The 24,958-nt window shown below is 41.8% G+C and overlaps 1 protein-coding gene across 1 annotated transcript; it reads left to right on the top strand.

Annotated features, from left to right (window-relative positions):
• The first annotated feature begins 774 nt into the window (after positions 1-774).
• RRP1B (ribosomal RNA processing 1B) lies at positions 775-24,144 on the top strand. Its single transcript, XM_058019245.1, has 16 exons — positions 775-979; positions 5,127-5,209; positions 6,089-6,146; positions 6,836-6,921; positions 7,930-7,991; positions 9,350-9,479; positions 10,857-10,921; positions 11,419-11,582; positions 11,814-11,908; positions 12,735-12,832; positions 13,263-13,282; positions 13,705-13,833; positions 14,483-15,222; positions 18,023-18,169; positions 18,884-18,950; positions 20,829-24,144. Exons 1-16 carry the CDS (start codon positions 847-849, stop codon positions 21,017-21,019), a joined length of 2,268 nt encoding a protein of 755 aa, XP_057875228.1. The 5' UTR covers positions 775-846; the 3' UTR covers positions 21,020-24,144.
• The last annotated feature ends 814 nt before the right edge of the window (positions 24,145-24,958 follow it).

Genomic DNA, 24,958 nt, shown 5'->3' with positions numbered 1-24,958 from the left:
GCCAACACCGCGACAACACCGGGAGAACACCGTGCCAATGCCGGGACAATACCGGGTTGCGGGGAGCTGCAGCCCGGCCCTGCCGTGGTGCCGCCGCTGGGGCTGGAGGCTCCAGGGCTGACACCAAGCGGGGAGGGAGGATTGATCTGCTGGAGGGCAAGGAGGCTCTGCAGGGGGATCTGGACAGGCTGGATGGGAGGACCACAAGGCCACAGGTTCCACAAGGCCAGCTGCTGGCTCCTGCACTTGGGGCACAACAAAACCCTGAAGCTCCAGCGTGGGGAAAGAGAGTTTGGAAAGCTGCCCGGAGGAGAAGGACTGGGGGTGTTGGGCAGGGGAGGCTGAACGTGAGCCAGGTGTGCCCAGGTGGCCAATGGCACCTGGTTGGTGTCAGCAATACCAGCAGGAGCAGGACAGTGATTGTGCCTCTATACGGGGCACAGGTGAGGCCGCACCTCAGGTGCTGTGTTCCGCTCTGGCCCCTCCATCCAGGACGGACGCGGCACCCAGTGCCAAGGGCCGGTCCGCAGCGTGGAGACCGGACACCGGCTGGCCCCGGTAATCTCAGAGATTCTTTCCCAGCCTTCATGACTCTGTGATCTGTGTGGTGCCCGGGCCGGTGGAGACCCCGGGGGGATGCCTCTATTGTGCGAGCCAGCCCCGGTGCTGCCGACGAGCCCCGACCCCGGCGATGCCCCCGCGCCCATCCCTGCGCTCCGCCTCCCCGCGGTGACGGCAGAGCCCGGCGTCGCTGACGGCATCAGGCGCAGCCCGGCGCGGTGCGGGCAGGCCAGGCCGGGCCGGGAGCGGGGAAGGAGCCGGGCAGGGACGGGGCCAGGCCGGGCCATGGCTCCCGCGGCCGTGCAGCCGCCCGAGGTGCAGTTCGCGCAGCGCTTGGCCGCCAACGAGAAGCGCATCCGAGACCGCGCCCTGAAGAAGCTGCGGGGCTACATAGGCGTGCGGACCCAGCGGCCCGGCGGTACGGACCGGGGCCGGCCGGGGGCCGGCGGGGCGGACAGGGACCGGGCTAAGGACAGGGACAGGGACGGAGACAAGGACAGGTGCCGGTGTTTGGCGGGGGCAGCGGCGGCCCCGGCCCCGGCCGGACGGCATGGGGACGGAAGGAAGCACCACGTGTGCGCCCTGAGCCCGGCACGCCTCCTCGGGGCTTCCTCTCGGGTTTTTAAATTTTGTTTTTTAATTTTTTTTTTAATTTTACTTTACTTTTTGCTTTTAGTTTTAACTTTTTTTTTTATTTGTTTGACCCGTGTATTTCCCCATGTACACTCACGTGTTGCCCCGGTGCTGCCTCAGGCGCAGCCCCAGCGCCCGGAGCCGAGGCGCTCGGGGATGCTCGCTCGGGAAGGGTCTGCGGGCACCGGGGGGGCTCGGCAAGGGTCAGCTTGGACCGAGGGAGGGTCTCGCTGGCCTCGAACGAGAGGCCATTAACAAATTATGGCCTGTAATTAGTTATTAACGAATCCGGGATGGGAGCGGGCTGGCTCCTGTGCTCTCGTTCCCAAGGAAATGCACTGAAGTGGCCCAGGCTGGAAACACCCCGGGGTATGCAGTATAAAGTTTCACCTTCTGTTGTTTCTGTGAGGTGAAAGTTTCACCTTCTGTGTTTTCATGACTGATGTTCAGGAGCATCGGAGGGAATCGAGGAAAGCTAAGTTATTTTTCAGCACGTATGTAATTGCAGCTGGTTCTGTGTAACCCATTTGGGTTGCCTGTTACTTTCAGTTCATAGTATCAAATGCTTTTTTCCTACGTTTTTCCAAAAATTCTACTTGGAGCTGTAGATCGGCACCTTAGAAATAAGAATTCAGTGATGTCCCTGAAGTTAGTTTGAAGCTGGCAAGTCCCGTCTGAAGCTCCCTGTGCCTGAAAGTGCCTCATGTGCACAGTTTCCACCTGGATGTGTGTTATTCCTATACCTCATATTACATATAATGTAATGTATAATCTATATTTTATGTTTCTTTTATGTAAAACATATCTTGTATAAGCTGCTTTCTACATTATTGTATTACCATACATTTAAATTATTGCATATTACACCTATATTTTATATACTATATATATATATGGCTTTGGAGAACCAGCCTAGAGCTGACCCCAAGAGCTGAACTGCAGGTGGAGTGCTGGAGCACTGGTTGGGCCTGTGTGAATTCCTTGAAAAGACTGTGGAATGAATATTGTTTCTTGCCTTTCCAAGTAGTATTTGACCCATTAGCCACGTGTGACAGAGGGAAGGACACCTGGAACAGCCTTACAGGGTCAGGCCAGGGAGCCAAACAGGCCTTATCCCAGTCCTGGCAGTTAACACAGATCTAGGGATTGCCTGGGGACTAGGATGGTGTACACCATGTACCTCTCAGGTACTTTCTATTTTTTAGCTCTGGAGACTTTCCAAGGGGGGCTGTGTGTTCAGCGGTGCTCTGTGATCTCACTGGAAGGTGCAGATTCCTTGCAGTTTGTGGAAGCAGCCACAGGAAGGACAGGGTGCCCATAACTGAGGGAAAAGGCTGCAGGTTCAGGCACTGCTTTAAAACATCATGAAACCATCACAGGGAAATTGCTCAGTTGGGCTGTGAACCTTTTGCATGTTAGAAACAGCCCACCACGGAATACAAATGAGGAGGAAACACGAGTGACTAATTTCCAGAGCTCTCAGATGTACTTGCTGTTAGGTACTATTCAAACTGGTAGTATTGAAACAAAGATTGACTTCTTTGGGCTTGGAGAAAAAGCATGTTCAGAAGAAAGGGGTTTTTTAAAGTTATTAATTAATCAGCACTTAAAGTTGTATATATAAAGTTATTTATTATTAGCAGTTATTTATTAATTAGCAATTATAATATATATTATTATACCCATCCAATGTTCTGAGAGGGATTCACACATCAGGCAAGCCAGGTAAGGTGCCCTGACCTGAGGAGTTGGGAAAGTGCTGGAGTTCACCTGATGTTCAGGGCTGTCAGGTGTTTATTATATAGACAGGACTGCTCTGTGTGGCTGAGGGAGCTTCTTAATTTTCAGCAAGAAGTTAAACTCTGTAGAAGCCATTGAACTACCAAATGAATGGATGAAAGAATAGTAAACAGAAATAACTCTTAGTAAAAGAGGGCACATTGCTGAGGGAGTTCCCTGTCTGACAGAGCTGTGCTTGCTTGGGCCTGGATCTGTAAAGCATTTCCATAATTTCCACTGACATGTGCCTGTGTGGATCTGGTCCATTGCAATTATCTAGAATAGGAAAAATTGTAACAAATGCAATGATAGCAGTGTCAAAGCAGCCCAACTCCCAGACAGAAAGGCTGGCAAGTAAAGTAGTTCTTAGTGGTTGTAACATTAATGCCAGCTCCCTCAATACACAAAACAGAGTTACTGTGCACAGGGACAGTTACAATTCAAGCCCTAAAGCCAAAATCTTTCTCAGGATAGGTTCAAAGTATAGAAAGTCTTCAGTTCTGGGCATTGTGGTTGCTAATATAATGCATCCAGGTTTTAAAATAACCTTACTTTAGTGGTTTTTATTTGCCAGCTGTGGCTGGAGGGAGCACATAAAGTTGAAGAACAGAAAACACAGTCTTGAAACTACACTTTTGAGGCACTAGGATAAGAAAATTGCTCTAATTTTTGGTCTGAGTCTTATGTCAAATGGACACAGGACTGCCTAGGACACTTTAAAAAGCCCTGTGTGGATGAAAAGCAAAAAAATCCCATGGAAGTCTGTGTTTTCCTTCCTCAGAATACAGGAACAGTCTTTCCTGGGCAGTGGTGGAGTTAATGTCCCTGGAGGGATTTAAAGATGTGTAGATGTGGCACTTGGGGACATGGTTTAGTGCTGGCCTTGCAGTGATTATCTGAGAGGTCTTTTCCAACCTGAATAATTCTGTGATTCAATTCTGTGAACACCTGAGCACATTTACAGGTAGCAGGTGATGCCTCTGTGGGGTTAATGCTGCCTGTGAGGTTAGAACTGCTTCTTACCATTCAGTATGTCACATACAATTCCCTTAAGAAATGTTACTTTAATATTTCAATGAATATTAAATCAGTCAATCAATTTGTTTCATGTTTTATCATAACAGTACTGTCAAATCTAAGTGAAATTTATAATTAATGTTTAATATTACTGGACGCATTGCTTATTACATAGGATTTTGCATATTTCCTTCCTTCCTTTTCAAGCAAGCAGGGCTAATGTGTTTGCAGGTTTTTGTCTGAGTGAATTTTGCTTTGATTTGACTTGGTCCAAGGGGAAGGTGCACAATTTAGATCTTGCACTGTGTCTCAACCTTTTTGACTGGCAGACCCCTGAGACTGATCTTTTTGGATCAAATTTGAGCTTACTGAAGATGACCAAAGTGATTTTTCATGAGATTGCTTGGGAGTATTTAATAGGCCATAGTTTGAAAATAGCTGTAGTAGGTCATTGTAGCTGCCTTGTAACAATGTACTGTTATAATTTTACTTCACATAAATTTACCTGATGTAATGAAAAATCCAGTTCTTGAGCAGGTATTAGTGGCTTTCCATGTAGTACTTTACTTCTGGAATGTGAAAATATTTTTTGCTGTTAAAATTCAGGTGTTAGCACATCCCAAGACTTCCTGTATCAAAAAACTGTCATTATAGTTGCTCAGGCTCTTTGACTATAAAGTTTAACGTAGAAATACATGTGTTGATTGCTATAAGGTTATTTTATCAAAAGAAACCCCTAGTAAGGAGTAAAAGTATTGGTAGAGAGTGAGACTTTTGTTAAAAACAGCAACCAAAAAAACCATGTTTCTTGTAAAACTATTTCTGTTATTCTCATTAAAAATTTCTTTCAGACTTAGTGTTAAAAATATGCTAGAGGCATTTATCAGAATTATCTTGATATTCATCTTACCTGTGATTGCTTTGAAATCTTTGTTGTTTCAGTACAAGATAGAAGCTTACAGTTTCCATCACTGTTCTATGCCAGATTGCCTTCCAGTTAATGTGCCTACAGTGGCAGCCCAGAGAAAATAACAAAAACAGAGAAGAAAGCAGGGAGCAGAGGGAACTGCATGAAAATATTTTGGTGGAAATATGTGGGTTTTTTTCCTTTAATTCAGACTTGTTCTGTACTGTAGGTGGCTTCAGTCAGGAAGAACTGCTGAAAATATGGAAAGGCCTTTTCTATTGTATGTGGATGCAGGATAAACCTCTGCTTCAGGTACAGTAACTGGGTTTGTATTTGCTTGAGGGGGCCCTCCAACATACACTCTAGTGACATTTAATAATTTAAAATGGAGAAAATTATCTTTTTTTTTCCCCTTCCCCTGCAGCCCATCTGTGGTACGTGCAAAAGAGGTGACTGTAACTCGGTGATCTGAACATGAACAGATCATCTTTGGAGTCACCTTCTGAAGGGCAGGTGTAGCTGTTTACCTTTCAAAATGAGAGCTAAAATAGATGCCTCATGGAATGTTGACTCTGTGTAACTAAAACAGTAACAGCAGGTTGCCCTTCACTGCAGCTACAACATTTGTGCAGATTTTAGTGTGAGTTCCACACTTCCTTTTCCTTTGTTAGTTCAACAGCACTTCCTCTACTACCAAATTTGTCCCTACTGCATATTTTTGTCAACTTCTACTAGTTTGTCTTCCTGCTTTCCAAAGATACTGGTTTTGGAGTAGCAGCTCTCAGTAACCTCAATTTTCAGATCACTTGTCTGCATGAACAAGGTTTATCTCACACATAGCTCACACCCCTTCACAGAGACCTGTATGAGAGCAGTGCCCTGTAAGTTTTGCATCATTTATTAATTCAAATACATGGAGTTCTTCTCCTCCTAATTTAATTTTGTCTGCTGTCAGAAAGATGGTTTAATCTGGTGAAATGAACAGGTTTTGATACCCTTGAAACTTCTCTTCCAGCTGAGCTAGTCCCAGTGCAAGGATAACTGCAGTACTAAAGCAGCTGTTGAGAGAATGTTTTTCATTTCGGGAGCTGTTTCATGAAATTCACACTTCTTGCTGTTTGCTGGTCATATGTTTAGTGAGGAGACCAAACTCTAAAACATGCTCCACTAACTATATTTATTTACTTTTAGGAGGAACTTGCAGCCAATATCTCCCAGCTTATCCACGTGTTTCAGAATACAGAGACTCGTAAGTACTATTGAATTACCTTGAATGCTTTGTAGGGTGCTTCCCTCTTTGGTGATTCCACTATCACAGTGCCAGAATAAAGACAGGCAGACAGAGGGGCTATTTTGGTGGTTGTTTCTTTCCTTTTTGTCCAACTGGTCAGTGTGATTCCGTTAAGGGAGGCAGGAGCTGAAGGATTTTTCTGTCTGATGCAGAAGAACTGCGTCTTCAGTGGGATATAGGTGATATTTTTGAGGACAGATAGCAAAACAAACTTGTCCCCTTACTTCTCCGTTCTGCATGGACTGTTCTGTGTATTTCCTGCTCAAAACCAGCCTTGTTTCATGAGCTGTTAAGCCACTGGTATTCAGAATGTTTATGAAATGGAGCACTCAGTCAGTGCCAAAAACGCTTGGGTAGAAATGGGTGCAGAACAGATATTTTGCTCAAAATTGTGTGTTTATAACACAAAATAGGTACAAATCTGTTCCTGTAATTAAACTTGCTTTTAAAAGTAGCTGTGTGCCTTTTCTTGTGTTGTTCTCAAGTTTAATTGATTATTGTAGCAGTGTCAAGCCTGACTTCCCACAGCTCTGTCCCTGTCACTAGGGGAATCCTAGGGAAGTGCATCCCTTTCTTGAGACCCTTTCAGGTCAGCAGAGCAGCCCACTGTGGCAGACATGCAGGTGTTTCTCCTTGCTCCCTTGCAGGACACCTGTTCATCCAGACATTCTGGCAGACGATGAACCGGGAGTGGAACGGGATTGACAATCTGCGGCTGGACAAGTACTACATGGTAATTACACCTCTCTGGTGGGTAATTAATAAGAGGTAATTATACCTCTCTGGGTGGTGTTTTCTCCTAGAAAACGTGTGGTGCTGGTGTGCTGGAAGGCAGCTCTGTCTGCACATGCATTGGTGTGTATTGTAAGAGAAGACAAGGCATCATCTTCTTGACACTTTGCAAGAGATGTTTATTTTAAGGGTTTGCACTCACCACTGCATGAACCTCAAAGCCAGCACAGTTTATGTTGTGCTCAAGTGCTTTCCCTTCTAACACTGTGATTTTTCTCCTTGATTTCTATACTGGAATATAAATACTGTCTCAAAGGACACTATCAACATCAGTTTAGATCAGACTGTTTAAAGACTCTTTTATGACTCTGCTCTAGAACCCCAACTTTCCACCAGTAAGGTATCCATGTAGCACATTCAGTAGTCAAAATTCTTTCTATAGGAAACAGAATATTTAAACAGGAACTAGAATCTTAAAAAGCATACTTTTGTAAAGAACAAAATCCTATTATCTTTGAAAGAAATTAATTGCAGGCACATTCACTGGTGGTTTTTCTTTCCCAATATTAGCAGATATAGAAGTTATTTCAGTAAGTGAAGGGTTTTGAGCCAGTTGAATGTGGCTGTTTTACATGTGACTGTCTCTTAGTGCATTTTCAAGTAAATTAAATTATTATTATCATCTGTCCCATATTGTGTCCAGTTTAAGCTGTGGCTTTTCTTAGATTAAGGCAGTACTTAATGAAGAAATCAGGGTTGTGAATCAAGAGGAAGCTGTATAGAAATGATAATGAAGTTTGTGCCTAGCATATGAAAATAGCTTGTCCTTTTTCTTTCACAACACCCTTCTGTTGCAGTACATGATAGACAATCTGTCAAAACATTCATGTGAAGCCGCTTCTACTTTGTGCTAGAGAGGTTGACCAAGAAATCTGTTCATATCACAGCCACAGTGGCTCCTTTACCTGTTTTCACAAACAACATGCTTAACAGATTTTGTGCTTTGCAGCTGATGCGTCTGATTTTGAGGCAATCCTTTGAAGTGCTGAAAAGAAATGAATGGGATGAGGGGTAAGCAGATTTCTGAATGTTGTTGCATCACAAACAAGTCACCCAATATACCTGTATTCAAATATATTTTCATTTAATAGATTCTTCTTTTCCATAGATGCCATTGTCATGAAGTCTTAACATTAAGGCTTATTTGTTCTTCATGTCACTTTGTTTAGTAACGTAGTAATGAGTTATATGTCATTAAATTAAATACAGTATTTAATGTATTTCATTTTCTGATGTAGCCAGAAGAGCTATCAATGAAATACCAGCTACAGAGACACTAGACAGGGAACCTGCATCCCAGAAATTACAGAAAAGGAATTTTTTTGTGTGTTTATGGCTTTCTGATTGGCTCTGATTTTTTTTTTAAGTAATTATTTTATTGTGGTTAATCATGGTGATTTCTCTTCTGATAAGACAGAACCCCTTAATTGTAAACTAGCCTCCTGTTTGTTGTAAATTTCAGTGGTTTTGGTTGTATTTCTTCCATATTCTATTTAAAAGGCAAATAATTGCAGTCATTTGCTCTGTCTAGAGCTCTTGTGCCACTTATAAGCTTGTTGTCTTTAAACTGATGAGGAGATTTAAATTGAAAGTGCTTGATAACTCAGTGTTAAGGTTATCCTTTTTCTCTCTTTCACTATCTGAAATGTGGGATGCACACAGGCATGTTTTTGTGGAAACAGAAAGGAATGCACAGCTAAAGGACACCCCATCCCTGCTGCTCCACCTTAATTTTGCACTGGGTAAATGCCCTCAGGTTGAAGAGATGAAAATGTTCCTTGTCAGGAGCAGAAGGTGTGGGAGGAGGTTTGATAGAGCTGAAGCCCTTCTTCCCACACACATGGTGACCCAGACTGACTTCTGACAAGGTTTCTAATGGCTTTGGCCTCCATCTCTCACTGGGAGGAGGCAGTGTGGGAAGAGAGGATCATGATTCCTTTCTTTGCAGAGTGAGGGAGCTCAAGAACTGCCTTTCCCTCCTGAGTGGAGCCAAGAAACTGCCTAGCATGACTTTCTTCCCTCTTGTCTTTTAAAATGCTTTTGCAGAAATGTGTATTAAAGTAAAACTGAAAGAATGTTTATGGGTTTGCAGTGTTTTGAATTCTCTTTGAGACTGGAAATGTTTGCTCTGGGCAAAATAGCAGCAGGTCCTAAAGAATGCTAGGGGACAAAGTTTGGAATACACAAAACTTCATTTTCCTGAAAGATAGCAATGATAGGCCTCAGGGTAAAAAAAGAAAGGAAAACATTTAAATTGGGTAGCTGTCCATAACTGTGAAGAAGTGGAGTTTGTTTTCAAGGCAAATTAGACATGAGCAATTGAATATTAATACCTTATAATTTTTTTTCCTCTTTATTTTTTTTTTTAGTCTAGTTGAACCATTGCTGCAGCTATTAATGAAAGAAGTTATGGAGCCAGACAGCAATTCTCCCACTGGGATAAAGTTCCATTTCATTGATATCTATCTGGATGAATTGGCTAAAGTTGGTGCAAAGGAGGTTAGAAAATACTTTGTCATTTTATTCCTGATTTATGTGAACTGTGGCATGAAGCATTTTAGAGGAAATGTAATTTTTGAAATGTAGTTTTTAGGTTATTTAATTTTTAATGGTTTTAAATGTAACAACACTGAGTAAGCATGAAGAAAGTGACTTACTACAAGTTATGCTTTTGTTCATGTCTTTGACAGTGGGAATATGGTAGTTTCTCCCAAGTTCCTGAGTACTGCTATGCTGCTCCAAATTGAGGTTGGAAAATAGTCATAAAATAGTTAGACTATTCTCATTTATTAGTTTCAGAGGGGACTCAGTGCAATTTCCCTTGTGTGAGCATGTTTTCCAGCCTTTGCTTCTGCAAAGGCTGACATAAAGCCTGCTCTTGGCTCGTTGTGTAGCACCTAAATAGAGGAGGAAAGTGAGCTTTCACAGTTGTCTCATATTTGCTTATTGTTGTCTGTGCATTGTGCAGTTCACTCCCCACATCCAGATGTTTGTTTTGCTGGTGACATCTGTCTTGCTCTGCTGTGTGTTGCTGTGACAGTTAACTGATGGCCCCTGATTTTGGCTGCTGTTCCAGTGGGGCAGAGTTTTGCAGCAGCAAAGCCAAGGAGCATCTCTCCTGTCCCTGCACCCTTCCTGCTGCCCATGTTCATCCCAGGCTCCTCCTCAGTTCCCTCCCCTTGTCTCTGATGCTTCTCCTTGCAATGGACAAAGCTGTCAGCACTTTTCCATCCCTTTTCCTTGCAGTCAGTATTCAAACCAATCCTGCCTGCAGGTTTTGAGGTTCTGGATTGTGGATCAAGAGAGAGATGAAGTCTGCACCAGAGAATTGGAGCCCAAATCATTTCTGCAGCTCCACAGTCACACAGCTGTAGCTAAGCCACTCACTGGGAGCCTGGAGAGGGGAGTGAGTCCCCCCCAGACTATATGAAATCACAGATGATGCTCATAAATTGGATTTTGAAGGAAAGAGTCTTTAGCTCTACTGTAGCTGAGAGGGTTTTGGTGCAAGCAGCCCAGTTAAGAGAAACCCAAATCCTATTCTTGTCTGCTACAGACCTTTGGGAAAGTACACAAAATTATTTAAGCTTTCTCTGCCTCATGGTTCCTTATCTAAAGTAAGAAGCTTTGTTGTATTTCTGTACTCAGCAGAATAAAGTCTGCAAGGCAGTCAGTGTTTTGGTAATACTTCTGGAAATTTGTGGTAACAAAAAGATCCTGGATACCTCTGCCAGTTGGAATTGGATAATATGCTGAAAGACTGTTCAAGAAGATCCCCCAACATCAATTCCTGTACAAACACCAATATTCAAGGAATTTCAGTGTACACATACAGTATTTTCTGTACTCACATTTATTTTCTTTCCAATCAAACAGCTCACAGCGGACCAGAATCTCAAGTTCATCGAACCTTTCTGCAAAATTGCTGCCAAATCAAAGGAGTAAGTTTGATGAAAGGATAAATATTTTTTTAGAATTAAGAAACTCTGAGTATGGTAATAAATAGATCAAAGAATCATAATTTCAGAATGTAGAGAAAGAAGGGTATTTTACCATCAATGTGCACAGTCATATGAAGATAACTTGTGTTTATCAAAGCTATAGTCTCCATGGATTTATAAGAACTATATCAACCTTTGTTGGTTAATTTATCCAGTTATTTTAATTTTTTTTTAATGCATAGACCAGCTGAGCTGCTTCTTTGCAGTGTAATATAGGTCAGCATATAAAGAGTGAAATTTAAGAGGGGCACATTAGCAGGACACTGCTTGGATTAATGGATTTCTGCTTGGGGAGTAACAGATTGACTTTCATCACCTGAAGAGCATGGTGTTCTTCCACGTTCTTTCTCATCCATTTTCCCTCAAATCCCCACTATTTTAACCTGGGAGGGAGGGTGTTTATGGCCTGCCTTTGGGCTCACCCTGCTCTCTGACAGTCGGCGTGTGCTCCACGCTGTGGCCACCGGTGTCTTTGAGATGATCGTGGACCAGTCCCCCTTCGCCATCGAGGACCTGATGAAAGAGCTGGGTACCAACAGTGATGAGGAGAATGTTTCTGAAGAAGGCAAACAGGAAAATGAAGAGATGCTTAGAACCAAAGGTAAGGAGGAAACTCTAAATTGCCCTGGTAAGAGTTGCTAGGAAACAGATTTCAGGAAACCTGTTTCCTGAAAATGCATTTCTGCTCTGAACCAATCAAACACATGTTCAGGGTGTTGTAAGGGTAATTGTGTTTTCCTGTCTTCCCTTCAGATGTGCTTGGTAAAGCTTGTTCTTTTGGAGTTGCTTATCTCAGACAAAATATTAATGTTCAATCTTTTTTCTATAATAGCAGACGGATCTCTGTCAAGAAAATCAGCACAGGATGCTAAAAACACAGAGGATATTAATGAAAATGCTGATGATGGGATCGGGGCTGTTCTTCAGGTTTGTGGCTCTTTTGCTCTGTTACTGATATTTCTGCTCTCTTTTTTCCCCATCCCTTTCAAGAGGTGAAGAAGTAAAGGGTGTTAATGGATAAACATGTTAGAAAATTTTAATCTCTTGATTTATTATAAGGTGGTATTTATGTAATGTGTATTCTGTCAGTGGTAGTAAAATAAATCCATGTCTAAATTCCTCTTTCCTCTCTCCCATACCTTCTGTTTTCTGCTCCTTCCTTCCCATTTCAAGAGTTAAAAAATGTGTATGCTAAAAGCCAAGTCAGTGAGGGTGGGGAAACAATGAGCCTAATTTTCATTGAACATGGATGATGGGATACCTACCTAGGAGAGAGGGTAATATGTTACAATTTGGGTTTTCTAAACCCAGGGCCAGTGCAGTGTAGTGATTCTGACACATCCTCCCATCAAACACACATGCAGCTGGATACACTTGATGTATCTGTGGCTTTTAAACAAGAATTGGGACACGGCACACTTTAAATCTGATATTTAGCTAAATATTTATGGGAGTTTTGAAGTGGGTTGGCTTCTCTCTTGAGTAAGAAATCAGGTTAGGAATGTTTGAGAACGTGATAGCAAGTTCAGCTGTTCTGTTAATGAAGCAGCCATCTGTACAAGTCAGTGTGTGAAGGGGGCGTAAATTTCAACAGAGGAAAACATTTGGGTTTAAAGGAGGTGTTTGTTTCAAGATGTGTATCTTTACAAGTTACCTATTGAACTTAATGCTTCATATATTTGTAACACGAGTTGCACTGGGTGATCTTGCATGGATAAACTAAGAACAGCTGTGTTGTTCTTCCCTCCAACAGTTTGATTACAAGGCTGTTGCTGACAAAATCTTCGAATTTGCCAGCAAGAAAAATACACCTTCCCTGAACAGAAAGAGGCTGTACAAGCTGGTCAAAAAGTGAGTTCTGCTGAAATACACCTTGTCCTGAGCTACTTTGGTTTTTTTTCTGCCCAACCTGTCTTGTCCTGACACCATTGTTATGCTGATCCTCATTGGTACCAGCCAGCTGCAGCCAGCTGGGGTTTATCTGCACAGTGTGGGCTTGAACTGCAGGATGTGGCATCAGCTTGGGTGTGATGCAAGGAACAGATGCAGGAAAAGTGTTAAATTGTTGTTTTCTCACTATTTTCAGTAATTTGGTTTGAGTAGGGGGGTTACTGAGGCAGATCTCTTCTGGAGTTTATAACTTCCTATGCAAAAATATGTTGTTCCTGTTTTGACAAAACCATAGTAAGTGCAGTGATGCTGTTCTGCTGGTACTGAATTGGTAATTGGTACTGAATGAGTAACTATGTTTTGGTTTTTCTTTTCTCCCTCTCACTTGCAGGTTCCAGGACTTAGCAGAAGGTAAGGACTGAGCAGCAGACAGAGACAGTAGTCACTGTCTTTATTTTCCATTAAATTACATATAATATTCCCATACAATGCATATTGGAATTATTTTTCTCCTCTTTTTTTTAATGTGCATTTCAAGAATATTATATTGGGGGTTTTGTGGATTTTAAAAATATCATTAAGACACATTACACATATTTGGAGATAGCCAAATTAATTTCACAATTTGAGCAACCCTGTACTTTGTCCTTAAATGAAAGATGATTATTTTTGCTTAAGCAAATAGGAATGGGTTGTGTGCTTTGCTTTAAGGTTGGGTGGAGAAAGAGGAGTTGTTTTTTTTCTTTCTGTGAGAGTTATGCTGTATAGGTACAGCATAACTGTTCATAGAAGTAGGACTCTCAGTTTTCTGATACCTTATCCTTCCTCAACAGGAATCTTCCCCCAGGATATTCCTGAAGAAGTTTCTACAGATGAAGATGATGATGATGAACCCGGTAGGCGAAAGCGAAAGAAAAAAGCTGTCAAGCCTTGGCAACAAAATGAGCTGGAAAAAATAAAAGGTAAGGCAAGATCAATATTTGGGAGAGAGACAATCTGCAGTGACTTGTGCAGTTTGGCAAAGTGTCAGATAAAAGCTGTTCTGAGGAAGGCAACACTGTTGTTCAGGATGTGCTGATTTGTATCCTGTTGTGATGAAGGTTAAATGTGAAATTCAGTTCCCATTGAAAGTGGGAGGATTTCTCTTCCTAATTCTGAGGCAAGCATCACCTGAAAAATTTCAGTCAAAAGTAGAACTGAAAGCAGCTTTTCCTGTGGGAAAGCAGAAACATGTCTTAAAACAGGATGAGTGTTAGAATATAAGAATTTGGGGATGTTGAAATACTTAACCCCTGAGTTGCCCTTCTGATGGGCTTAACAGGTGGGTAATAATAACTCTTTTTAGGGATGCTGCTATGAAAAATAGGCTTGCCACAGGGAATGGTTTAGATCTTACCTGTGATAAGGCAAAATTAGCAAAATATTAATTAGGCCAGACGTCATCAGACTGCAGTGTCCTCAGCAGCTGTAACAATAAAACTGCAGGTTGATGACAGGAAAATGGTGCACCTATTTTAAAATAGAAAAACAAAAATAGAATAGAATTCAGTTGTTGTGAGTACCTTTGTGTTTCACATGTATGTTATGGCATTCTTTTTGGGATGGATTTAGAGGATAAAGAAGACCTGTCAAGTGGGAAGGTGCCATCAGTTCCCCAAAGGAAGAGGAAAAAAAGGAAGAAGAGGGACAGCATAAGTGCTGATTCTGGAACAGCTGATGGAAATTGTGAGGAGGGAAAAGCTGAAACATCTGGATCCAATCCTTCTAGCCAGGAAAAGGCGCCAGAAAATAAAAAGGAGAGGAAGAGAAAGAAATTGCTAGTAAATGAGGCCAGTGAGACCACAGATGTAGCAACTGACACCAGAGAAAATCACAATATCTGTGTGCAGAACAGCCTGACTGACACAGAACAGAATAAAAAGAGCCAGCTGAAGAAATTGAATCCAAAAGTGCAGAATGTTCCTGCAAAACCAGCGTGTCAGAATGGGGCAGCCACTGCCAGTGCAGCAGAGGATGTCAGCCCTTCTGTCACTCTGTTACCTCCCAAGGCTGTGAAAAAGAAGCAGAAAGCAGGGGCTGTCCTCGTGAATGGGGATCCCCCTGTGCAGCAAACTGACCTGAAACCCAGCAAGGATTTGCTAGGGACCCTGCCAAGAAAGGCAGAGGCTGAATCTGCACCCTCCGGAAAGGTCACACTGAAGAGAAAGACAAAGTTAGTTGGTCTGGAAGGGATGAAAGCCTCCAGTCAAAATGCAGCAACTCTGAAAAAGAAGAGAAAAGTGAAAGAGGTGCTAAACTCTGTGGAAGCCAATGGAGTTCTGGAGAGTGTATGCAAGAAAAACAGGAAGGTGGTATGTACATCTCATTTTTTTCTCTGCCTGCTTCAGGAACTGCCAGGCTGATTTTCTGATCTGGCTTTGGCTTTCTGACCATGGGGCTGCATGGGCTGCTGGCTGATGTCATCGTTCATTGTCACCAAAAAAGAACTTGAGTCCCCAGAAATCCACACACTGCTACAGTGTCACGCCCCCCCGTACAATGACACTCAATCCTGTGCCAGCCTGTCAGCTGGAAGAACCCATCTAGCTGAAAAATGGGATGTTAGGGGCAAGATGGGGTTGTCTTTTTTTGTGTTTTTTGCCTTTGGTCTCTGGGTTAATGATTCTTTTGCATTGGGTCTCTCTTTGAGCTTTACAGCATACTCACCAAGGGCATCGTGTTTTGGCAAAACAGTGAGAAATGGGAAGATGGAACATCCCATCCAGCACACAAGATTAGGATCAGCTCCTTGTGAAACTGCCCACAGCAGTTCCAGGAGTGGCTTCTTCTGCTTGCTCACTGCTCCATCTTAGAAAAAATGATAGGACTGTCTGGGGGAAGGTATTTGGGAAAGAGAATAGACACTGGAACATTGGAATAGAGAATATGACACTGACCTTTAATGGCTGTGTGATCACATGTTTGAATGGTCCAGTTTTTTATAAATACAACACTGTGCTTGTTCACTAGGAAGATCTGATGTCTTCTTCTTCAAAAATGTATGCCTTGCAGTTTGGGAATAACCAATTTTTTTGACCTCTCTACCTTCACCCCCATTTTCTTCTTTGTAAGAGGTAGAATAGTGTTGATTTTTCTCAATGATTTGAAAGTCAGAAAGCATTTTGCACTGTATAGTTTTGATAGTGGCTAAGAAAGAGAGTGCAGGTGTTCTTCCCTCTCCTGCTACTGAAATTCTTTTTAACTGCTCATTTCCCATGTGCATATTCACCCTAACACATTCAGGAGTTTAGTTTCATTCTTGGAACTCTTGCTGACAGTCTCACTTTGGTGGAAAAAAATTCATAAAGCACAGATGAGATTATGAGTACAAAAAAGAGTTAAAGCTGCATGTTTTGAGCCCATGAGCTCACTTCTGTTTGACTTATGTTTAAACCTGTAGGATTAGTTAAATAGTGCAGCCTTGTATATGGAGATAGAGCTACTCAGTCCTTCACAGGAGAAAAAAATTAATATTGAAACTTTGCTTAAATAGGAATAAAATAATTGACATTTTCTGTTTTTTGATGATGAAGTGCTGAGAGGTAAGAGCCAAAAGGTTTCTCTCTCCCCACTATTCAAACTGCATTTCTCTCACTGTGGGGCTCCCAAAGTAGGAACCATTGGCTTTGTTTCCTACCTCAATATTCCATGTTTCACACCTGGTTTTACTTTGCCTATAAAAGTTTTAATTTCTGAGAAAATATGATTATGACACCCCCATCTCTTTCTGTGAGAGTTTGCTGCAGGTGACCAATAGATTCCAAAACCTGTGATAGATTCAAGATAAGAAGTTCCTGCAGACTTCATGGGAGTGACTTTTTGGCACAAATTAGCACTGAGGAAAAGGCAGCAGCACAACCTAGCACTGGCCTGTTGGCTGGCAGGGCTTGGGCTACTGGGTCACTCTTCACGTGGAATTCCAAAGAAATTATGGAATTTGCTTTTTCTTGCTCAGTCCACATAGTTGTGTGAGTGTGTGTGTTAAAAGGGATGGAGACAAGGAAAGGTACTTGGAAGTTGAGTCAGGAGGAGAGGGAGAGTACTGATGGAAGAAAGAAGAGGTCAGGGGAAAGTTTAAAATGTACAAATGCAGAGGAAATTGAGCTTTGCTAATTTTGTTTTCATTGCTTGAGAAATAACATGTTGTTTTCTTTCCTTGTTTTAGTTATGCAATCCTGGCCTTGTGCCCAGAAATGAGGGGCATGTTTTGATTCTTGATTTCAAGGACAACACACACCTCCAGAGAGTTAGCTTCAAATATTCAGAGGAAAGAGGAGGAGGAGAAGGGGAAAAAAAACCAGACGAGATCAGCATTGTTTCAGAGTTGTCTCCACAATTAAGAAAACAAGAAGTCTTGTGGGTTTTCCTTTTATTTGAAGCAGAAGTGATTTTCAGATCAAAAGAGGCCATATCTGCTGTACATTTTCCACAGTTTGTCAGTGAATACCTTTGGAATTCCATGTCTGTAGGTTGATGAGAAGCATAACTGAGCTTCCCCTGACCACAGTCCACAGGCAGCAGGTTAGAAAGCTCTGCCAGTGCAAGCCCTAAGAATTGCCTTCTACTGGAGACAAGAATTGCTTTAAATACCATAAGAGTATGAATTTTAGTCAGCAAACCAGTAGCACTACACAATAGCTGAATTTCTGAAAGTATAGTCAGATTTCATACTCCATTTTTTTCTTCAAAGTTTTCATCTTAGCCCAAAGCTGTGTTTGTTCATTAGTTATTTATCTTATTCATTCAGGGGTACCACAGAAGAGTTTTTACTTATGGTGAAGGCAAAAAAAATGATCACTTGTGTGCAGGAGAGAAGGATCAATTGCAAAGTATCCTCATGCACATGGAGAAAACATGTTTGTTTGCACTCTGCTGAGCTTGGCAGCTCTATTACAAATTCTTCCTTTTGTGCTTTGCAATGACTTTCTTACTTCTGCACAGAGCTTGCCTTCAATTTCTGCTTTCAGTCATGCCAATTGCAAAATTACCTTCTGGGAGCTAAACATGGTGATTTAACTAATGTGAGTGTGTGGTCAGCACTGGTCACAGCACTAGGTATTGGTTAATACAGAACTTTGTACAAAGTTCATTTTCCCTTTCCCTCCTTGACAGGAAAGCACTGCTGCTCTGTCACCATTAAAGAAAAAGAAATCAAAAGCGGGAAGTGATTTTGTAAAATTTGAAAAATCAACTGTACCAAAGGCAGTGTTCTTCAGGAAAGCCAGAAGCACCATCTCTTCCCCCAGGACACCCATGCAGGTGAGGTGATCTCACAAAGGGTACCTGACTCTGGGAACAAATGTCTTCCCAAGCAAGCTCCTCATCACTTGTGATGTTTTTTCCACTCCCTGTTAGTCTCCTAACATGAGCTGATATAACTGGAAATGCTGCTGCTCTAAACAGAGTCACACATGGCTCCAGAGTTTCAGAAAATGAGTGAGAGATGTCTCTGAAATCTCTTCTGCCCTCCCCTCTGCTTTCAGCCTTCTTGTTGAACACACGCCATTTTGAATCTGCTCGTTTCACAAGAAAGCAAAAACAAACTGATTTCAGTCTTGCAAAGGGGCTTTGAGCCTCCATTTCTTCTCATTTGTGGAGACTGGCAACAGTGCAGGGCTTCAATAGTCTGCCCTCTTCTCTAGACCTTTTTAACATTTAAAGCTTTTCAAGTCCTCCTAGCAGTTTGAGGCCTGAGTGCAGTGGGGCCAATCTGTTTAGCACACAAATATCTTCTTGTTTGTTGTTGACTTACATAATGACATTAAGGAGAGTATGTGATTTCTGCACAAATGGAATATGTTTGCTTTTGGCTAGGAAAACAGTGCTGCCTTAGCAGCAGTCAGAGGATTGGGGCAATTCTAAGCAAAATGAAGGAAGAAGTAGGCTGTTTTACATCTGTGGGTGCAAATGAAAGAACTCTAAGCATTGCCTCAAAAATCTTATTTTATTTAATGTCTTTATTTTGCTTTACAGCTGAACAAACTGCAGACACCCAGCTCCAAAAGAGTCACGTTTGGCTTGAATAAAAACATGACTGCAGGTGAGTCTGATGTGTGTGCCCACAGTCTCTCTGGTAACTGAGGAATGGGGAAGCTGTACACACTCACACACCTGTGGGATACTTCTAAAACAGGATGGTTTTGTTCCTGTCTCAATATTTGTGTTTAGTTTACAAATCCTCCTCAAGTTCCTTTCCAGACAAGATGGTAAAGTTTAGTGTCACAGACATCTTTTCATGAAAATTCTTTCCTTAGGATTTTTTTCTCCTGAGAAGCTGAGAGGCCTCAGGAACAAAATGTAAACAATGATTATCTGCTGCTGTGGAATGCAACAGGTGCATCTGTGATTGGACCATGTTGGATGTTTGTAATTAATGACCAGTCACAGCCCAGCTGGCTCAGACAGAGAGTCCAGGACAGCTGCCTTTGTTATCATTCTTTCCTTTCTATTCTATTCTTAGCTAGCCTTCTGAGATGAAACCTTTTCTTCTATTCTTTTAGTGTAGTTTAATGTAATATATATCATAAAATAATAAATCAAGCCTTCTGAAACATGGAGTCAGATCTCCGTCTCTTCCTGCAACATAAGACCCCTGTGAACACGGTCACAGTTTAGGACACTGAGCCTTGCAGCCAGACCTGAGCAATTCCAGGGTGCTGCATTAGTGACCTGCAGAAGGAGCCTCATGGGTGGCAAACAGCAGCAGGGTCCTGAACTTTCCTTCCTGAGCTGCCTGTGTGCAGAGCTCCTCTGGAAACACCTGCACTTACAGTCTTCATTGCTCACTTCTGTTTCCCAAGGCAAAGATGCTGACATGCTGATAAAAATCAGACTTTGTAGTAGCAAAGTTTGCTTTCTATTTTGGCTGCTTGTGGCTTATGAATGATCATGAGTAGGTAAAGGTCACTTCCCTTCTGTAAGCAGGTGGTGTTTTCCCTGTTAAATAAATGTCTTGCTCCATAGCTAACAATTATATTCCATGAATTCATTTAGCTACTTTTTAACTCCCTGAAGTGTGCAAAAGGCCAAGTTCAAATTGAGAACAGTGTATTTAGGTAAATGTCTTCATGTTAATATAACACAGCTGAACAAAATGAAAAATAAGTGCTGGCTGAAGGGATGGCCAAGAGTCTCTGGAGCTGTTCAGCAGTCAGAGTAGAGACACTGCTTACCCACTGGCATCTTTTAAAGTCCAGTGGGGTGTTTTCCAGGATAGCTGGAACTCTTGTTTGTGAGGAAAAGGCCCAGGGTCTCTGGTGCTCTGTGGAACTACATGGAGGGTTCACAGTGGATTGCAGCAGACCCTGTTCCCCAAGGGGTGTTACTGTCATATTTTCTGAAAAATCCCTTTGCTCAGGATTTTTCTCCTTGGAAGCTGAGAAGTGTCAGAGAAGAATGAAAATAATAATTATCTGATTGCTTCTCCTGTGTTTTGCTGCCTTGGAATGTGGTTGGAGATTGTTTATCTAACAGGTGGTTGTTTTGATTAGTTTCATGGGAATTGTTTTGTTTTAATGACCAATCACCTCCAGCTGTGTCAGGACTCTGGAAGCAGTCCGGAGTTTTCATTATCATTCTTTGTAGCCTTCTGTATCTTTTCTCAATTCTTTAGTATAGTTTGAGTATAGCATTCTTTAATATAATATAATACCATAAAATAATAAATCAGCCTTCTAAGAACACAGAGTCAAATTTTCAATTCCTCCTTTGTCCTGGGGACCCCAAAAATACCACAGAGGGGCTCTGCTGAGAGATGTGCTTCACCACTATCTCTTTTCTCTGCCAAGGCTTCTGAGCCCTGCTGGGCTTGAGGATCTAACTCAGTTTTCTAGGGCTGGGAAATCCCACAGTTCATTGAGAGGCCCAGTTATTCCAGGGGTTGCATTTCATTTTAATTTGTTGGCTTGTTTTTCAACAGAATTCAAAAAGACTGACAAAAGTATATTGGTGAGCCCAGAAGGACCCTCCCGTGTGGCTTTCAATCCTGAACAGAAACCTCGTCATGGGGTGCTGAAGTCACCCACAGTGACCCCAGCAAAAGAGCCCCAAATGAAGAGACCATTTACTATGTCAGCTAAGAAGAGACCAGCTGCTGTGGACTTCTTTTAAACCAACAAATGTGGCCTACTTTTGTAAAGGACATTTTGCTAACCTAGAATGTTCTCTGGAGGTATTTTGAACTTCTTTATTTTTTTAAGTTAATACAAATTGTATATACAAAATTCTGATTATGACCTGGATCATTGCTATTTTGAAACCACTTCAGCTCTACCTTGAAATACTTGTTTTGTCTTTTTACAGAAAAGAAACAAAACCCAATCTCTGCTCAGGTTTGGTCTACAAAAAGTATGGTCTCTGCCCATGTCATTCCCAAGAGACTTGTCCATTTAATTAAGGAATGTATAGGGTTTGATTGTTTCAGTGATTTTTTTTTTTGAGCCAGTGTAAGACAACTTGCACTTCATGCTGTTAAACTGTCTTTCATTAGACAGAGTTTAAATTGGAAAAAGGCAATGCAAATTTTAAGCCCACTTGGTCATGTATTTCTATATTTTAAAATTCTACTCTGTCATTTATCACGTGTCACCCCTGGCATCCTGTTAATTCTTCTGGAAATAATGATTACCTTGTGTGTCTGTTTAATAACAGCTGGACTTGGGTAGCTTTGCAGCTAGCAAGAGAGCTTTCCCTGGGATAAGAAACCCTTAGCTGTTGCTCAAGTGGTCACTGGTGCAAATAAACCTTCACAGCTGGCTGCCTGCTGAGCTGGGGACAAGTCACCCCATTGTTTTCAGTCATGCAAGTGCCAAAGCTGGCTTGAGCCTGTCACACTGTGAGCTGGCTCCTTCTCTTCACTGAACTGAATTTTGTGCAGGAGAAATCTTTGATATTTCCAGGTCTTCCCCCAGCCCCCTCTGCTGCCTTTCCTGAATGTCTGACAGGACTCCTGGGTTTCTGCTTTAGCAGCTGGTGCCACCACACTGAGCCAGAACTCAGCCCTCATTCAGTGCATGAACTCTGCCTGGACTGAAGTGAGCTAGGTGGGTGCAGTGCATCTTTTGGTAGGACACATCTCTCTGAAAGCTTTGTGCCTCTCAGTGCAGGGTGAAACTTTACAGCCCATGCAGCTTGGTTTTGGTTTTGATGTAGAATCAGATGTCCACTTGGCATTTCTCAGAGTTCAGTTTTTATTTGGATGTTTTATTACTACTCTGCGTGTTTTGTTTTTAATTTGCTTTAATTTGGTAAAGATTGAGATGCGTTGCTGCAAGAGATCATTTATGTAATCTGAATGGGAACAGTGAGGAGGGGAAGAGTAAATTAAAATAAAACCTTTTTTGATACAATTGGAAGATTTGAAACCTTTCTTTGGAAATTTTCCTTATGTGAATGACACAAAGGCTTTGCAGCAGATCTCTACATTAGAGCTCAGCTTGGAAGCACAGCCTGGTGCCAGAGCAAAGCTCTGAAGTTCATGAAGCCTCACACCAGTTATTGCTGTGATCCTGTAAGAGAGAGGGTGAACCTGCTTCATTACCTTGTCTTAGGATAACTGGATTATCAGTTAAATAAACTGATAAATGTTTATTTAGCTACTTCAGCCAGCAGAAGTACATTTTGTGACATATTTGCATCCTTCAGTGCTGGCTTTTACCAGTCCTCTGCCAGATTACTCCTCATAAGCAACGGTATTGAAACTGTTCTTTTGTACCTCAGCTACAATTGCTTCCAAATACTGGGGTACTCCCAGATGGCTGCTTGGTCTCAGCTGCTCAATTCTGATCCGTCCCAGTTCTCTCACTAAGTTTGTGGCAGTCCATGGTTTGTGGTACTGCCAGAAATTAATTTTGCACTTTTCTTTTCCCATTTACAGTGAAGGACTGAATTTCATTTGGTTTTGATATTGTTCTAGGCTGTAGCTCTTTCTGTGATCAATAAAGAACTCTGGAGAATATGTTGATAAATGAATGATATTCATTTATGCAAGTATTGTTCATTTATGTTTTAAAAAACTCATTGTAAATTAGCATAATGGATTTTATTGACAAGATGATGGTAAGTAGGGTGTAACAGCCTGTTCAATATGTTGTACTGTTACTTTGTCCTGTGAGTGAAAAGTCTCTTGTGGAATATGCATAAAACCATTTGTATGTGCATGGTTGTGAATGCCTCAGGTTAGAGATGCCACATTTCTCCAAGGATAGAGATGCAATCACTTGGTGGATCTGGTGTGCACAGAAGAATCCAGGATCCAGACACATTGGGGGTTTGGTTTGGTTTTAATACATATAACTTATTATGGAAATGTATTGATTGTCTGGCTATATCTCTGTTGATTGTAGATCCACTGAACCTGTTGTTTGTCCAATGATTTTGTTGCCCACAGTGTTAAATGGAGAGGGCAGGAATGGCAGTCAGGATTGTATCTAAAATTTTAGTGATGTGGTTGCTTGTTGCAATGCATCCATAATCCATCTGTACCATGAAACTGGTGCAGTGTTCTGTAAATATGCCTGTGAGATGGGTATTGTCTTCAGAGGTATCTGGAATTTCATTCAGGACAACTTTACAAACAAAACCCTACCACTGTCAATGCAGTTTATTCAGCATTGTTGAGGTACATTTGAATACATTACCCAAATTATTTGGATAGTGACAATGCCAATAAGCATTGAAGACAAAAAAAAAAAAAAAGAAATATAATTTGCAATATCCACTGCATAGACACAATGGTACTCTGAGGAGAGATGTAGTGGTAAGAAAAGAAAAAGGAAAACTTATCTGACCTGTTTGATGTCACTTCATGGATTTTTTTCCAGTGTTCTTCCAGCTGCCAGCCATGCTCTGAGTCAAAAATAATGTGGCCTAACTTTCAAAGGACAGTGGTTTTGTATTTTTGTTACAAATCTGATCAACTTTGTCAAGCTCTAATAGTTTATAATTCTTCATTGCTTCAAGAGAACTTAAAAGCACAGAATTAATTGAGGAAGGCAAAAAGTGGAAATTCTGTTTCAATTATTGGATATGCAAGATCTCTTATAGTCAGTCTGTCAAAGCTGTATGGAGAGTATCCAGTGCCCTTTGTCATGAATTACCTGCTCTGAGATTTCATTAGAGACAGGAAAAAAGTATCATTTTATGTTCCTCTGCAAGAGCATTGTTAATACAAATACAATACAATGTCTAAGCATTACATCATTTAATCTAGTCCAATAAACCATATTTTTTGTGGATGTTGTATTTTGGGTAAATCTGTGAATTTGGGAGGTTGAAGAGGGTAATATCTGGGGGGCCACTAGAAAACACAAAGTTGTTCTTGCTGGTGTGCACCTGCTATCTGTCTTTTCCTTTTATTTGATAGTATAAAGAGGCCAAACTGAAAAAGACTCAGATACTTTTGGAGTAGGCTGGAGACAGGACACAGCTGTTCATACACCTTGAACTTCATAACTTTGAATTCCAAAGGTATGAAGTTCAAGGTGTATGAACTTTGAGTAAGAGATAGCAGCACCTAAAAGATTGCTCAAGTGAAATTAGTAGATCACACCCTGTCACTGCTTGATGAAAATTGAAAACTGGAGTGGTAATGTGGCAAGATGTGCACTGCAGAGTGCCAGGATAGGTGGGAGATGGACACTTGGAAAGCTCTTGGCCTGCCTGTTACCAGCAACACATCTAAAGGAATTCATGTATAGTCAAATCCTGCACAGGGTGCTGCAGCCCCACCTCAGGTGCTGGCAGGCCCTGCACCTACTTGGGATCAATTAAAATCAATCACAGTTTTTTGACAGGCACATAATTTTCAGGAATGCAGAAGTAATTATTCAGACAAAGAAAACTGATCTATCCCTACCAGTGTCACTAGTAAAGTTAAACCATGAGTCCTCAGGTAAAACAGGAACAGAGTTCCTTCTTGTGTAAAAGAGGCTGGCCCAGAGCCTGTGCATCATCCCAGGGGAGTGACACAGGGTGGCTTCAATATGGACACATGATCCAAAGATGCTGCTTTTCCAACCATGCTTGCCTGTGCCTGGTCCATTGTGGGAG

The sequence above is a fragment of the Melospiza georgiana genome, chromosome 2 (assembly GCF_028018845.1).
Source record: "Melospiza georgiana isolate bMelGeo1 chromosome 2, bMelGeo1.pri, whole genome shotgun sequence".
Taxonomy (NCBI): domain Eukaryota; kingdom Metazoa; phylum Chordata; class Aves; order Passeriformes; family Passerellidae; genus Melospiza; species Melospiza georgiana.
This window is presented reverse-complemented; position numbering and strand designations above follow the sequence as displayed.